The following is a 12,235-nucleotide window of genomic DNA, read 5'->3' on the forward strand; positions in this document are numbered from 1 at the left end:
GTTTTTATTTAAAGGTCCCTATTATACTGTTTCTCATCAATATATCACAGGGCTCAGATATATCCAGAGCCTCTCTGATTGGCTGAAACACCAAACAGATCATTGCAGCATTACCCATAATCCTCTCTGTTTCAGCCCTGTTCAAAAAGTGCTGATTCTGTGTCTGTAGCTTTAAATGCTAATGAGCTGCTGCTGGCCACGCCCCTCTGAGAGATGATTGGTTTCAAAAAACACAATGGTGCTCTAGGACAGCGGTTACCAACCTTTTTTGTCTCGTGTACCCCTTGAGCTGGTCTCCATTCTATAAGAACCCCCTCACTCATCTGTGAGGATGTGCCAACTATCTTTCTTGTATTTAAACCCCTTGTAATAATGTTCAACCCAACTGCTCCTTAGATGAAAATCACTTGCATAACTCACCCTTAATACAAACACATTTAAACTTGACATTGATACTTATTGTCAGTGAAAATAATTATATTAAGACTCACTTCTAGCAGTTTCAACAACTTTTGTTAAGACTAGAGCTTTTAATGACACGCTTGTCTTTCATGAGCTTTGATAGTTCTGGGGGCGGGACACCAGGCTTATGAAAATTGATTTGAAAAAAGGTCCTGTGTGAAAATATATTGCAATCCCTAATCTTTCTACGCAAGCCTCTCAAATACCCCTAGGGGTCCCCGTACCCCCGTTTGGGAACCACTGCTCTCGGAGGAGATTCAGGTGATAAGGTGGGGGGGGGGGTTACCTTGGTTGGTGATTGGCTAATGGTTACACAACCCAAAAAAACATAATGACATCACAAAAAGACCAAATTCTGATCTGCTGATTTTCAGACAGGTTTTTATACAGATGGATCAGGACAAGAAGAGAGGGTCTTTGTTCCTGAAAGAGTCTCTGAACACAGAGGGGACACATGTTGATGTGGAAGACACATGAAGAAGTGAATTTAGATTAGGTGACCTTTAATATACGGCAAACTGATATTAATATACTGTTTAATATACTGTAACCTGATATACTTTTATACAGCAGATGCATTAGTACAGTGTGTGGGAAGCAATATGAAAGGAAGGAATGCAAAACTGTTGACGTGTCACCATGTTTTTTTATTGCGTATCCGTAGCAACTCGTTTGAAATCTTATCTAATCTTTTTGCGACTCTCTTTGTAACGAGCCCACAGTCATGTGTTTTTGTGTGTGTCCTTTGTAACACCTCCACCTGGTGTCTCCTGTTCCTCAGCTGAACATCATGAGCTTCATAGCTGAGCTGCTCGACTGGTTCGAGGTGAAGAAGCCTGAGTTTGTGCAGCCGGTGACACCCATCGACCTCACAGGTCTGTGTGGCGCTAAAACACTTCTATTTCTCCAACCATAAATATCACCGTCCCTAAAACTGCAGTTTCTGTCTTTCAGATGTCTCGGGGTTACTGGACTGCACCAGTCCTATGGGCGGGAACAGAAACAGGTAGACCATCCCCCCAACACACCCTAAACCAGGCAGGAGCGCTCTCTGATGGGATGGAGATCCTAAATCAATCCTGACCTTTACTACTGCAGTATTCATTTAGCCGAAACCAAATACAAATCTAAAGAACTTGAGAAATGAAGGGGAACTAGTTTCAGGTTCAGTGTCTCGTTTGAATTATTTTATAAACTATGGGTGGCTTCAAACTGAATTGAATTAAAGAGACAGCATACAGTCTGATGGAAATCTGCCGCAAAGGTTACAGACTCTCTGGAATAAAGTGATGACGTGTTTCAGTGTTGGACCAAAAACACATTCAGACAACCATTGACCTCCAGACCAGCGGTCTCTTGTGGAGAGTTGTAAATAAACATAACTTTACTGTGTTTCTCTGTTTCAGTGGTTCTCCTGCCTTCATCTTCAAACAACCCTTTGTACCCATCAGCTCCCCAGTGTCACCAGGTAATAAATACCTAGTAGTGGAGTAGAAGTTCTCAAGACCTCGGACAATGTTCTTAGTTAATCTCTATCATTAATGTAAGCAACACATTCTTTAATAGACTTTTTTAACTTGAGATCTTTTCTTCTTGTGTCTTTCCAGAAAATAAAAGTTGGACAAAGAAACAAATCAGGTAGTTATTCTTCAAAGTAAGGCTGGGCGATATGGAGAAAAAAATCAAATATCACAATAATTCTGATCAAGTACCTCAAAATTGGGATGAAATTATTATTATTTGGATTATCCGTAGTTTAATGATGAAGGGAGTGAAAGCTAATTATTGGTAGAAACATAGGAAGACAATCAATCAACCAATCAATCATTCGATCAACCAACCAATCATTCAACCAACCAACCAATCAATCAACCAACCAATAAATCAATCAACCAATCAATCAATCACTCAATCAATAAATCAATCTACCAATCAATCAATAAATCAACCAATCACTCCATCAAAATACTTTATTTATCCCAGCGGGGGGTAAGGTTTAGTGACAGTTGCACCATATAAGTATAAAATAAATACTTATTCATAGAAACATAAACATTTGCAATAAAAGATCAGAAACTGACATGAATGCGATGTTAAGAAATCCAATATGTAAGACCAAATCTAGTCTCATATCTAACTACCTTAATACGGTATTAATATATCGCCCAGCCCTACTTTAGATCTCCATGCAGTTTGTACAGTACATGTTGTACATTCATATTTTATCTTAATTTCTTTAATTCTTACTTTGACTTTCATTGTCTCTGCCTTTCTTGTTTTCACAACCCATCCGTTCGTCCTTGCAGTCGTCCTCTGTCCGCCGTGACGTTCAGCATCCCATTCGGGCTGGACAGTGATGTAGACATTGTGATGGGAAACCCCATAGATGCTGTCTTTCGCTCTGTCAGCAACGACAGCCTCTCCACCGGCATCCCAGCGATGACCACCTCTGTGCCGGGGAAGCCTTGTGTCCCGTACGGTCCTCCAGAGGAACTGAGCCACCTGGTCAGCGCTTCAGCCCCATCGCAGCGCTCGTCCTGGGGCCCTTACGCCCACACAACGCCCCTGGGAGAACTGCCCACCATCGAGGAGGCCCTGCAGGTGGTGCAGACCCCCAAGAAGGGAAGGACACCAGAGAAAAGTGGAAAAGGAGTGTTGGGATCGAGACCTGAGCCAAGGTTACGTCCTGAAGGAGCCCCGGCTGGTTTCTTCCTGCACTCCCCCGAGGAGGATCAGCTCAGCAGCTCCGCTCCCTGTCGCTCCGGAGTCCTCCATCGGCCGGTTGGTGGGGAAGCGGGAGGCAATGAAAGGCAAGGAAGAGGAGAGAGGAAGGAGAGGTCAGGACGGAGCTCCGATATGTCCCGTGATGACGACTCTGTTCTGCGAGATGGCAGCGTTGACTCCTCTGAAGCGTCGGATGACACGCCCAGAAACGCCCCGGGGAACATGCGACCAGGCGGCGGACGGCAGGGAAACAGCAGCAACAGTCCACACATGACAAGCTTTGCAGAGCGCCGGGATCACAGAAGAAGACAGCCTGCTGCTGCTGGAGAGGAGTCAGCCTCTGCTCCAACAACACCAGGGACTCCAAACACACCCTCCACCCCAGCAGGGGCACCGGGACACCAGGACAGCCCCGGCTCCAGAGGCCCTGAACCGGGCTCTGAGGCCTGGGAGTTAGGCGCTCGTCTGGAGGAAAAACGCAAAAGCATCGAAGCTCAAAAAAGACGCATCGAAGCCATCTTTGCCAAGCACAGACAGAGGCTCGGGAAAACTGCCTTTTTGCAACTGAAAAGAGAGCAAGGAGAGGGGGGAGGGGCGGGAGCCGAGGAGGCTAGTCTCACCCTGGAGGAAAGCCTCACTTGTATGGAGGCGCAACTGAAACAGGATGAGGAGAGGGAAGAGAAGGAGAAAGAGAAGCCGTCTGCATCCAACCCTCCTCGGTTAGAGAAGCAGGTCACATTCTCCATTGAGAGTAAGAAGGTTCCAGAGAAGGTCGGAGAAGCTGCTTTCGTGGAGTGCAACGAGGTGGTGCAGAAACTGAGTGAAGCTCTGCAGTCTCTACAGAAGGACATGCAGAAACTCACAGAACAGCAGCAGCAACTCATGAGCAACCAAAGACCCACAAACACATCCAGAACCGCGTCCAAGTCTACACCTAGAAGTACCGCCAAAACACCCCCTCACACCCCGACAAAGACACCTCCGAGAACCCCAACCAAGTCTTCTTCGAGGAGCATCAGCAAGGCCTGGGTGATCCCTGATCCCGGTGCTGCCGACTCCCCGTCCCGGCGCTCTCACCTTCTTCCCCTCTCCGCCTCCCCAAAGACTATCATGTCGTCCTCCTGCCCGACTCCCCGCACAAAGATCCAGTCTTCATCGTCTCACCGCAGCCCGAAGCACCACCCTCGTGCCCAAAATCCGCCTCACCCAAGACCCTCCGAACTAAAGTTTCCCACATACAACCGGGCCTTGGCACCGACACATAACGTGGACACCCTCCCCCATTTGAGGCGGGTATCCCCCAGCAAGTATCAGGATCAGTCGTCCTCTTCCTTCCGAATCGGCGGGCCTCGGACGCCTGAAGACTCTCTGCAGGGGGTCCAGCAGCCGCAACACGACGGAAACACCTCGGACACGGCCTCCAGTGAGACCCCGACTCAGTTCAGCATTGAGCTGGAAGACATGGAGGATGTGGGAGGGCTGCCGGTCTTACCTCGACACGACCGACAGACAGGTAGAAGCAGCTCCGGAGCGCCCTCCGAGTGCTCGTTTGAGAGCGAGTCCTTGTCTCTATCTGCTGCTTTAGGCGGCGCAGGGAAAAGATGCAGCGTGATTGAGGCGTCGCGGTCCTCTCTCGGAGGGCCGGAGGGGGGCAGCGACGTGCCGACCGATGAAGGGCAGGAGTTTTCTTCTGATTCTATGAGCGACCACACGGAGTCTGGGGTGGAACCTGCTGGAGGACTCGCTGCTGAACCTCTGGACCCCGTAGAACAGCAGCTGGACCTGGCAGCAGCAGCAGGAGGAGGAGGAGGAGGAGGTGGTCGTTTGCCCGAACAGGAAGCTGAAACTGAAGCAGAACCGACGGAAACTTTGGAAGAAAGTATTGAGCAGAATGAGCCCGGGCCGAGAGGAGGGATCGGATTCTTCTTTCAGGTGAGTGATGGCAAAACAACATAGAGGTGAACAAAGATTGAATTACAGCAGGGGTGAAGGGATCAAGGGATGAAGGAAGAACGAAGGGCTAAAGGTATCAAGGGATGTACGGACGGAGGGAGGAAGGGGATAAATGAAGAGATGTAGGTATGAATTCATGTAGCGATGAGGGGATGTTGGAATGAAGGCATGAATTCATGTAGCTAGGGTTTAAGGCAGGGGTACTCAAATACAAATCTTAAAAGTCCAAACACAATTTTTTCAATAAGACAAAGGTCCGTTTATTACGGTCATTCAAACTTTTAAACAATTGCAACAAGATTCTTAACACAAGGTTGCAAAAACAAAAAATCACTGTGCTTGATCCCTCAGAGTGGCAGAGTGGCAGAGTGAGGATGCGTTCACACCAGCCTTGTATAGTCCGGTTGAATCGAACCCTAGTGCGTTTAGCCGCTTGGTGCGGTTCATTTGGGTCGGTGTGAACGCAGTCCGATACCTCTGAAGTGAACTAAACAACCGGACTCTGGTCCGCTAAAAGAGGTGGTCTCGGAGCGTTTGCTTGCGTTATAATGTTTTTTAACGGACGTTATTACCTCCGCTAAAATCTAGATCCCTCCGCTTGGCGTCGGGCTCCGGATCAGCCTGTCGGTGTTCTTTTCCCCATAATGACCGCGTCGCTGCACATTATTCCTTACTTGTCTGATTATATAATCATATGCGCGGGCCGCTAGCGTCTGTTGATCTCCAGATTAACAGCAGCATGAGAATAACCTGCCCAAAGTGCCGATGCTCCATGGCGGAGGCTCCGCTAGAAATTGCAGGGATTTGCGTTTTTACCCCCTTAATGTCTGACCAATGGTTGAACAGCATTTCCGAGCACATGACTTGTGTTTAAAGTTTATAGTCCGTTTGAGTTTTGCCGTGTGAACGCAAACCGAACCTTCTGAGAAAATGAAACAATGGAACAAACTGTGGTCTGGTGCGCACCAGAGAGCGGACTATTAGGTGTGAATGCACCCTAAGAGCAGTTATGAGTAAAGGCAGCTGCTCCCTCTTTCATTCAGCATTCCCATTATTGCTTTATAAATGTCTTCCCCCTTGTGTGTCCACTGAGGTTCGTCAGGCCCAACACATCTTCAACAAACTCCCCCTTTGCCTCATCATGAAAACTCACAAACACCAGCAACTGAGCATTGTCAGTGGACTCATCCACAGCTAAGGAAATGCACTCTGCATTTTGTATTCCATCACAAAGCTGATTCATCAAATCACCAGCCAGTGTTTCTGTTCTTCTGGTTGCTGTGGAATCTGAGAGGGGGATTTGCTTGACCTGTTATTTCCTCTTTTAGTTTGCCTTCACACATGGTCTCCATCCCTTCAGTCATGCATTCTTTATACTTTATGATCCAGTGGAAAGCCCTCCTGCTGGCCTAGTTCAATCAAAGTGGTTACTTTCTGTGGGCAGTGTAGTTTTACACCCCGTCTGATTTGACTTTCTCAGGACTTCAAACTGTTTTTTGGGGGCAGACCCCCACAAAGAAAAAAAGAAAAATGTACACACATAAGGTCATCATCTTAACAGTTTGTATGCTCATCCGTGAGCAGAGCATCACGTTGACATGTCTATTACAGCTGAATGCGGCGATTACCATCATTTGTGTGTGTGTGTGTGTTTGTGTTTGTGTTTGTGTTGCTGGTTGTGTTTATGATGCTGGTTGTGTGCTTGCAGGGAGATGTGCACAGTGAGGAGGAGATGGCCCAGCGCAGAGCTCTGCTTCTGGAGAAACAGCAGAGGAGAGCGGAGGAGCTGAGGAAGAGGAGGCAGGAGAACGAGCAGGAGAGGGAGAACAGGTAACACCGTCCTCGTTGTAGATGAATGTGGAGCGGTGGTTCAAGGCCTTATCATCATGAGCTCAGCAGCTACAGTGATATGAACTGGAGTCCTCCTCCAACAGAGCAACATGAATATACATAGAACAAATGAAACAGATCAACTAGAGCAAGAGAATGTTTTGAGATGTGCACGTAGTCTTTATAGATGGATTGATATATTAGATAGATCATCTGCTAAATACAAACAGATGAATGTTTATGGATGTTCTTTAAAACGTTCAGGTGTTTAGTAGTCTTATGTAAAAGTAACCCCACTGCTCTTTGTTTCAGACCCTCCTCCACCCCCCCGGCAGGCCACACCTCCCCCTCCCCCACTCCTCCAGATACACCTTTCAGGCGGGGGAACTTCACGAGACTGGAGTACGATCGGCGGCATCAGCTCAAGATCATGGACAACTTTGACAAAATGCTCCAGGAGAAGCTGAGCAGTCATGGCCGATCCTCCGGGAAGAAGACCAGGTCCCGTCCCCGCAGTATGACCCGCGAGGAGACCAAGCTGTCTCTGAGTCCGGCCAAGGGAACCACGGGTACTGAAACCATCGTTTTATGAATGTCGTTCCGGAAAGGGGAAACCCCAAAAAGATGATTAGGGCCTCTCCGTCCTCAAAAACAATTGAGCGACCAATCAGAATCAAGTTTTCCACTAAGCCAGGTTTTCATTTCTCATGTGTGTTTCTCCAGGTGCTAAGTTGACCAAAGTCCACTCCAACCCCTCCCTCAACCTGACGGACGAGCCCGGGAACAGAACCCCCCCCAAGAAAGCCCCAAGGTAAACTGCTGCAGAGATTTATATACTTTACTCATATTTACTTCCACTATCACCGCAGCACAGCCTCAGGGATGGGAGTGTCTTTAGAGCTCAAGTGGAATATCTCTCCTAACATCGAATGGATTGATATTCATACAAAAGCTCCTGTATTCCCATTGTGTCTCCCTGAGTGGATAGCATGGTAGATGAATGATCTAATACTAATGCTATGCTATGTCACCATATCACAACACCTTTCTAAATGTAAATACAATTCTTTCTAGAAGTTTCTATGAAGAATTTAAATGATGTATTTTCAAATTGCAATTAAGAAAGAAGTCCCTTTGCTTGATCATTTGATATATTATAGATATGTATGCATGTTATGCCCTGTGCTAACATTAGCATGATGCTATGTTAACGGTCCCAGGTTAAAGGTAGTTGGATTGTTAGCTCTGCGTTTATATAAAACAGAAATGATTTGCTTGTCCTCCCCCAGTCGTCCTGACTCGCCCTTAGTTTGTGTGACTCCGAGTAAACTGGTGAATCAGAACGGAGACAAAGACGGTGAGACCTCAGCGGCCCCGGAGTACACAGGTGCAGTACTAATACCTGTTATTGAGTATATGTATTGTCAAAGTACTTGTGTTAGTACTCAGGTCGGAGCCTGTGTTTGTGTCTCAGGTCCCAAACTGTTCAAAGAGCCGAGCTTCAAGTCCAACAAGTTCATCATCCACAACGCCCTGTCGCGCTGCTGCCTCGCAGGGAAGGTCAACGAGACGCAGAAGAACAAGATCGTGGAGGTACGGCGTTTTACTCTCAGAGAAACACTCACTGTTTAAACCTTCATGTGATTTCCAACGTGCATTAAAGAGGTTTCACTTCAGTTGTTTCAATGTCTACTCAATACCAGGGGGTTCTGTGGTACCGTGTCTCTGGTCATGTTTATAAGATATATCAACATGTCGCCCGTAAACAACATGTCTCCACGGACGTAAACAAGATGTCTCCGCGGACGTAAACAAGATGTCTCCGCGGACGTAAACAAGATGTCTCCGCGGACGTAAACAAGATGTCTCCGCGGACGTAAACAAGATGTCTCCGCGGACGTAAACAAGATGTCTCCGCGGACGTAAACAAGATGTCTCCGCGGACGTAAACAAGATGTCTCCGCGGACGTAAACAACAACGTGACGTCGTAGCTCCGTAGAAACCGAGCTGTCTCTGCGTCTGACGCTCTGTTTGATACTCAGATCTCTGGAGTGGTTATTCAGTCTTTGAGGAACATGTTGCTTTCTGGGTAGACTATCTTCACTTGGGTCGCTAAATAAAGTCTGGGACTGTTGTTATGTATCTATATGTCTTATGCACAGGGAGGGAGTTAGGGTCTTATATTTGTGTGTGGAAAACAAAATGCCAGAGAAATGTCTGGTGATAGAAATAACAAAATGCATATTGCACACCAATTAAAGATGAAACACTAAAGGCAGATAAAGGTATAATGATGTTGTTGCTCCGCCCTCAGGAGATGGAGAAGAGTCCCGCCCACCACTTCCTGATCCTCTTCAGGGACTCCAGCTGTCAGTTTCGGGGCGTTTACACCCTGAACCCGGACTCTCAGGATCTGGTTCGTCTGACTGGAGTCGGCCCGCGCTCCGTCAGCTCAGCACAGGTGGAGCACATCTACAAATACAGCTCGGACAGGAAGCAGTTCAGCGCCATCCCCTCCAAGACCATGGGCATGAGCGTGGACGCCTTCACCATCCCTGGCAGCCTGTGGCAGGGAGGAGCAGGAGGAGGAGCAGGAGGAGCAGGAGGAGGAGCAGGAAGTCGCAGGCCCATTGTCAACAAGAAGGCCGTCACCTCCAAGTGAGACGCTCGGAGAAAAGTGTTTCCAATTTATAGGAAGACGAGACGTTATGCGACAGGACTGCACCATCTGGGGATAACGACTAGACGTGATTATTTAAATAATTGTGCAACTACGATATGATTCTGGATCTAATATGGATTGATCATCTTTAAAACATTTTCAGGTCTGAGCAAAAAGTCAGACAGTTAAGAAAATCTAAATTCTAATTCAGAGAAAAAAGAATCTAAAACGTGCTTTGTCAAAATACTAAAAAGATCATCCCAATTTTGGAACAAAAATCGGTGAAAAATAAAAAACAATTGAGAAAGAAGTCAAAATTCTGACTTTTTTCTCAATACTCAAAAATGATGAACAGCAGCAGGAGGCGCAGGAAGTGGAAGGGCCAACAAGGAGGCCGTCACCTCCAGGTCAGACACGTGCACCAAGCTTCTAGATATGTGGTTTATATGCAGGTGAGACGTCATGTGACACGGCTGCACCATCTGGGGGGACGACTAGTTGTGATTATTTTAAATATTTGTGCAACGGCGATATGATTCTAGATCTAATGATGATTTTTGAAATGTTATTCACAGTATTATTAAGAAATGTATTGACAGGAGAGGATCAGGGCCACAGGTGAAAAGATGTTGAGGTCTGACTAATAGCTAATTAAATGTTTAGGTCGGAGAAAAAAGTCAGAATTCTGAAGAAATAAATCGGAATTTTGAGAGAAAAAAATTCAAGTTCTTGAAACAAAATTCGGAGAAAAAAGTCAACATTTGGAGAAAAATGTGTCATGTCACGATTCACGAAAAAAGAAATCTGAATTTTGGGACAAAAGTCAACATTTGTGATGTCAGGAAAACGTGTGGCCCTGATGCTCTTCTGTACTGACTGACCATGGGGTGAGTTTTTTGTAAAGGATTTTTGGATGAAGTCTGTCGAATAATCTGCTCCAGGAAACTTCTGATGTGTTCATTGAGCCAAACATCGCCCTCACAGGATCAGCTGGAGAACTCCAGAAACACAAAACACTATAAACATCATTTCTACGCCCCGTGTTAATGTGTATGAAATGTCGACAGCACACTTTCTGTTGTTAAATTAAAGCAACACTCACAACAGAGTGCAGAGGAATGTTTGTGATGTTTGAGAGGTCGCACAAGAAGCAGCACCCCGATGGTACTGATCACATGACCCCGATGGTACTGATCACATGACCCCGATGGTACCGATCACATGACCCCGATGGTACGATCACATGACCCCGATGGTACCGATCACATGACCCCGATGGTACCGATCACATGACCCCGATGGTACTGATAAAATGACCTCGATGGTACCGATCACATGACCCCGATGGTACTGATCACATGACCCCGATGGTACCGATCACATGACCCCTGTCTGTCTCCTGAGTTTTATACATCCAGCTAAACAACAGGAAATGCCTTTGTCAGATCAAAGCACATTATGTTCTGCAAGATGAGAGATGAGCGTCTGATGCAGAGGAGGTGTGTGATGCTTCTGCACGGTTCGATGTCAAGCGTTGGATTGAGCTGCGTGGGTACGAGCGTCAGAGGCCAATCAAACACTGAACTGATATCATGTTAAAGATGTGATAACACCTGAGCTGCTCTCTGTTGGGATGGGGTCTCTGAAGGAATGGGTCCAGTTCTCTGAATGTTAGAGGGATAGTTCGTGTGTATTTGTACACAGGCTCCCTGCTTTACCTCCCTGCCCCGTGCCGCCACCAAACTCCATTCACAGAACACTGGTTCTGCAGAACAGGAGTCTCTGCTGCATGCTGGATACTTTGGTTTATTGTGTGAGCTTCGGTGTTAAGATGGGTTGGTTTGCATCCACCAAGGTCACATGATATCAACAACTAACCAAACTAGCCAGCGACCGACCAGCTCTGTCCCGTGGGGAGGAGATAGCTTGTTCTCTCAATGGAGTCTGGTGGCTCCAAGGAGAGCAGCTTTAGCTCCTGAAATATAGAATAAGGCTGACATTATTCTCAATAGTGTACCTTCAATCTGAAGATACCCACAGACGTGTGTGGCTTCTCCTGGCGCTGTAGTATCCACTGATCCTCTCTAGCCTCTGTCTGGCAGCACAGGCCTCGGCTTAAAGGTTCATCTACAAAGGTATCCTGAAGGAGCCATGCATGGAGAGAGATGGATCTGTGCAGAATGATTTCCAGGAAACAAAAGGTGTTGAGTTAAGGTTCGGTTGTGTCCGCCAATGCTAACAAGGAAACAGCTCATATTTTTATAAAGCAGAACATATTCAACGTCAATGTTGGAACGATATTTAATGGAAATACAGAATTCTTTTTAGAGTTGAGAAGAGGCCCTGTTGACCCCTGGTTGACCCCTGGTGACCCCTGGTGACCCCTGGTGACCCCCGTCCCAGCAGCAGAGTGTAATGAGCGGAGCTTCAGCGTTCACGTGTGAAATCAACTGGATTCAAGTCTTTCAACGGTTTCTGCGTCTCCTTTACTTTCACAGATTAAACATTTTCCAAGAACACACCATGCTGTAGTTTCTCTTGTTCTTTTCAAAGTGCATTCATAAATATTTATCAAAATACTACACTATGGTTTGTTGGTTCAT

The 12,235-nt window shown here is 46.7% G+C and overlaps 1 protein-coding gene across 1 annotated transcript; it reads left to right on the plus strand.

Annotated features, from left to right (window-relative positions):
- The first annotated feature begins 1,243 nt into the window (after positions 1-1,243).
- Positions 1,244-10,740, plus strand: LOC104958805 (calmodulin-regulated spectrin-associated protein 3-like). The gene is made up of 11 exons (XM_010786607.1): positions 1,244-1,337; positions 1,417-1,468; positions 1,869-1,930; positions 2,070-2,100; positions 2,769-5,118; positions 6,848-6,969; positions 7,282-7,538; positions 7,693-7,780; positions 8,259-8,356; positions 8,444-8,562; positions 9,285-10,740. The coding sequence occupies exons 1-11, from the start codon at positions 1,253-1,255 to the stop codon at positions 9,630-9,632; spliced, it is 3,612 nt and encodes a 1,203-aa protein (XP_010784909.1). The 5' UTR covers positions 1,244-1,252; the 3' UTR covers positions 9,633-10,740.
- Positions 10,741-12,235: the final 1,495 nt, after the last annotated feature.

The sequence above is a fragment of the Notothenia coriiceps genome, unplaced genomic scaffold (genome assembly GCF_000735185.1).
Source record: "Notothenia coriiceps isolate Sejong01 unplaced genomic scaffold, NC01 NC01_scaffold00029413, whole genome shotgun sequence".
Taxonomy (NCBI): domain Eukaryota; kingdom Metazoa; phylum Chordata; class Actinopteri; order Perciformes; family Nototheniidae; genus Notothenia; species Notothenia coriiceps.

Coding starts and splice junctions, on each gene's coding strand:
- LOC104958805 (XM_010786607.1), top strand. CDS start 1,253: ATGAGCTTCATAGCTGAGCTGCTCGACTGGTTCGAGGTGAAGAAGCCT. Junction 1,338..1,416: donor GACACCCATCGACCTCACAG/GTCTGTGTGGCG, acceptor TCTGTCTTTCAG/ATGTCTCGGGGTTACTGGAC. Junction 7,781..8,258: donor CCCCCCAAGAAAGCCCCAAG/GTAAACTGCTGC, acceptor GTCCTCCCCCAG/TCGTCCTGACTCGCCCTTAG.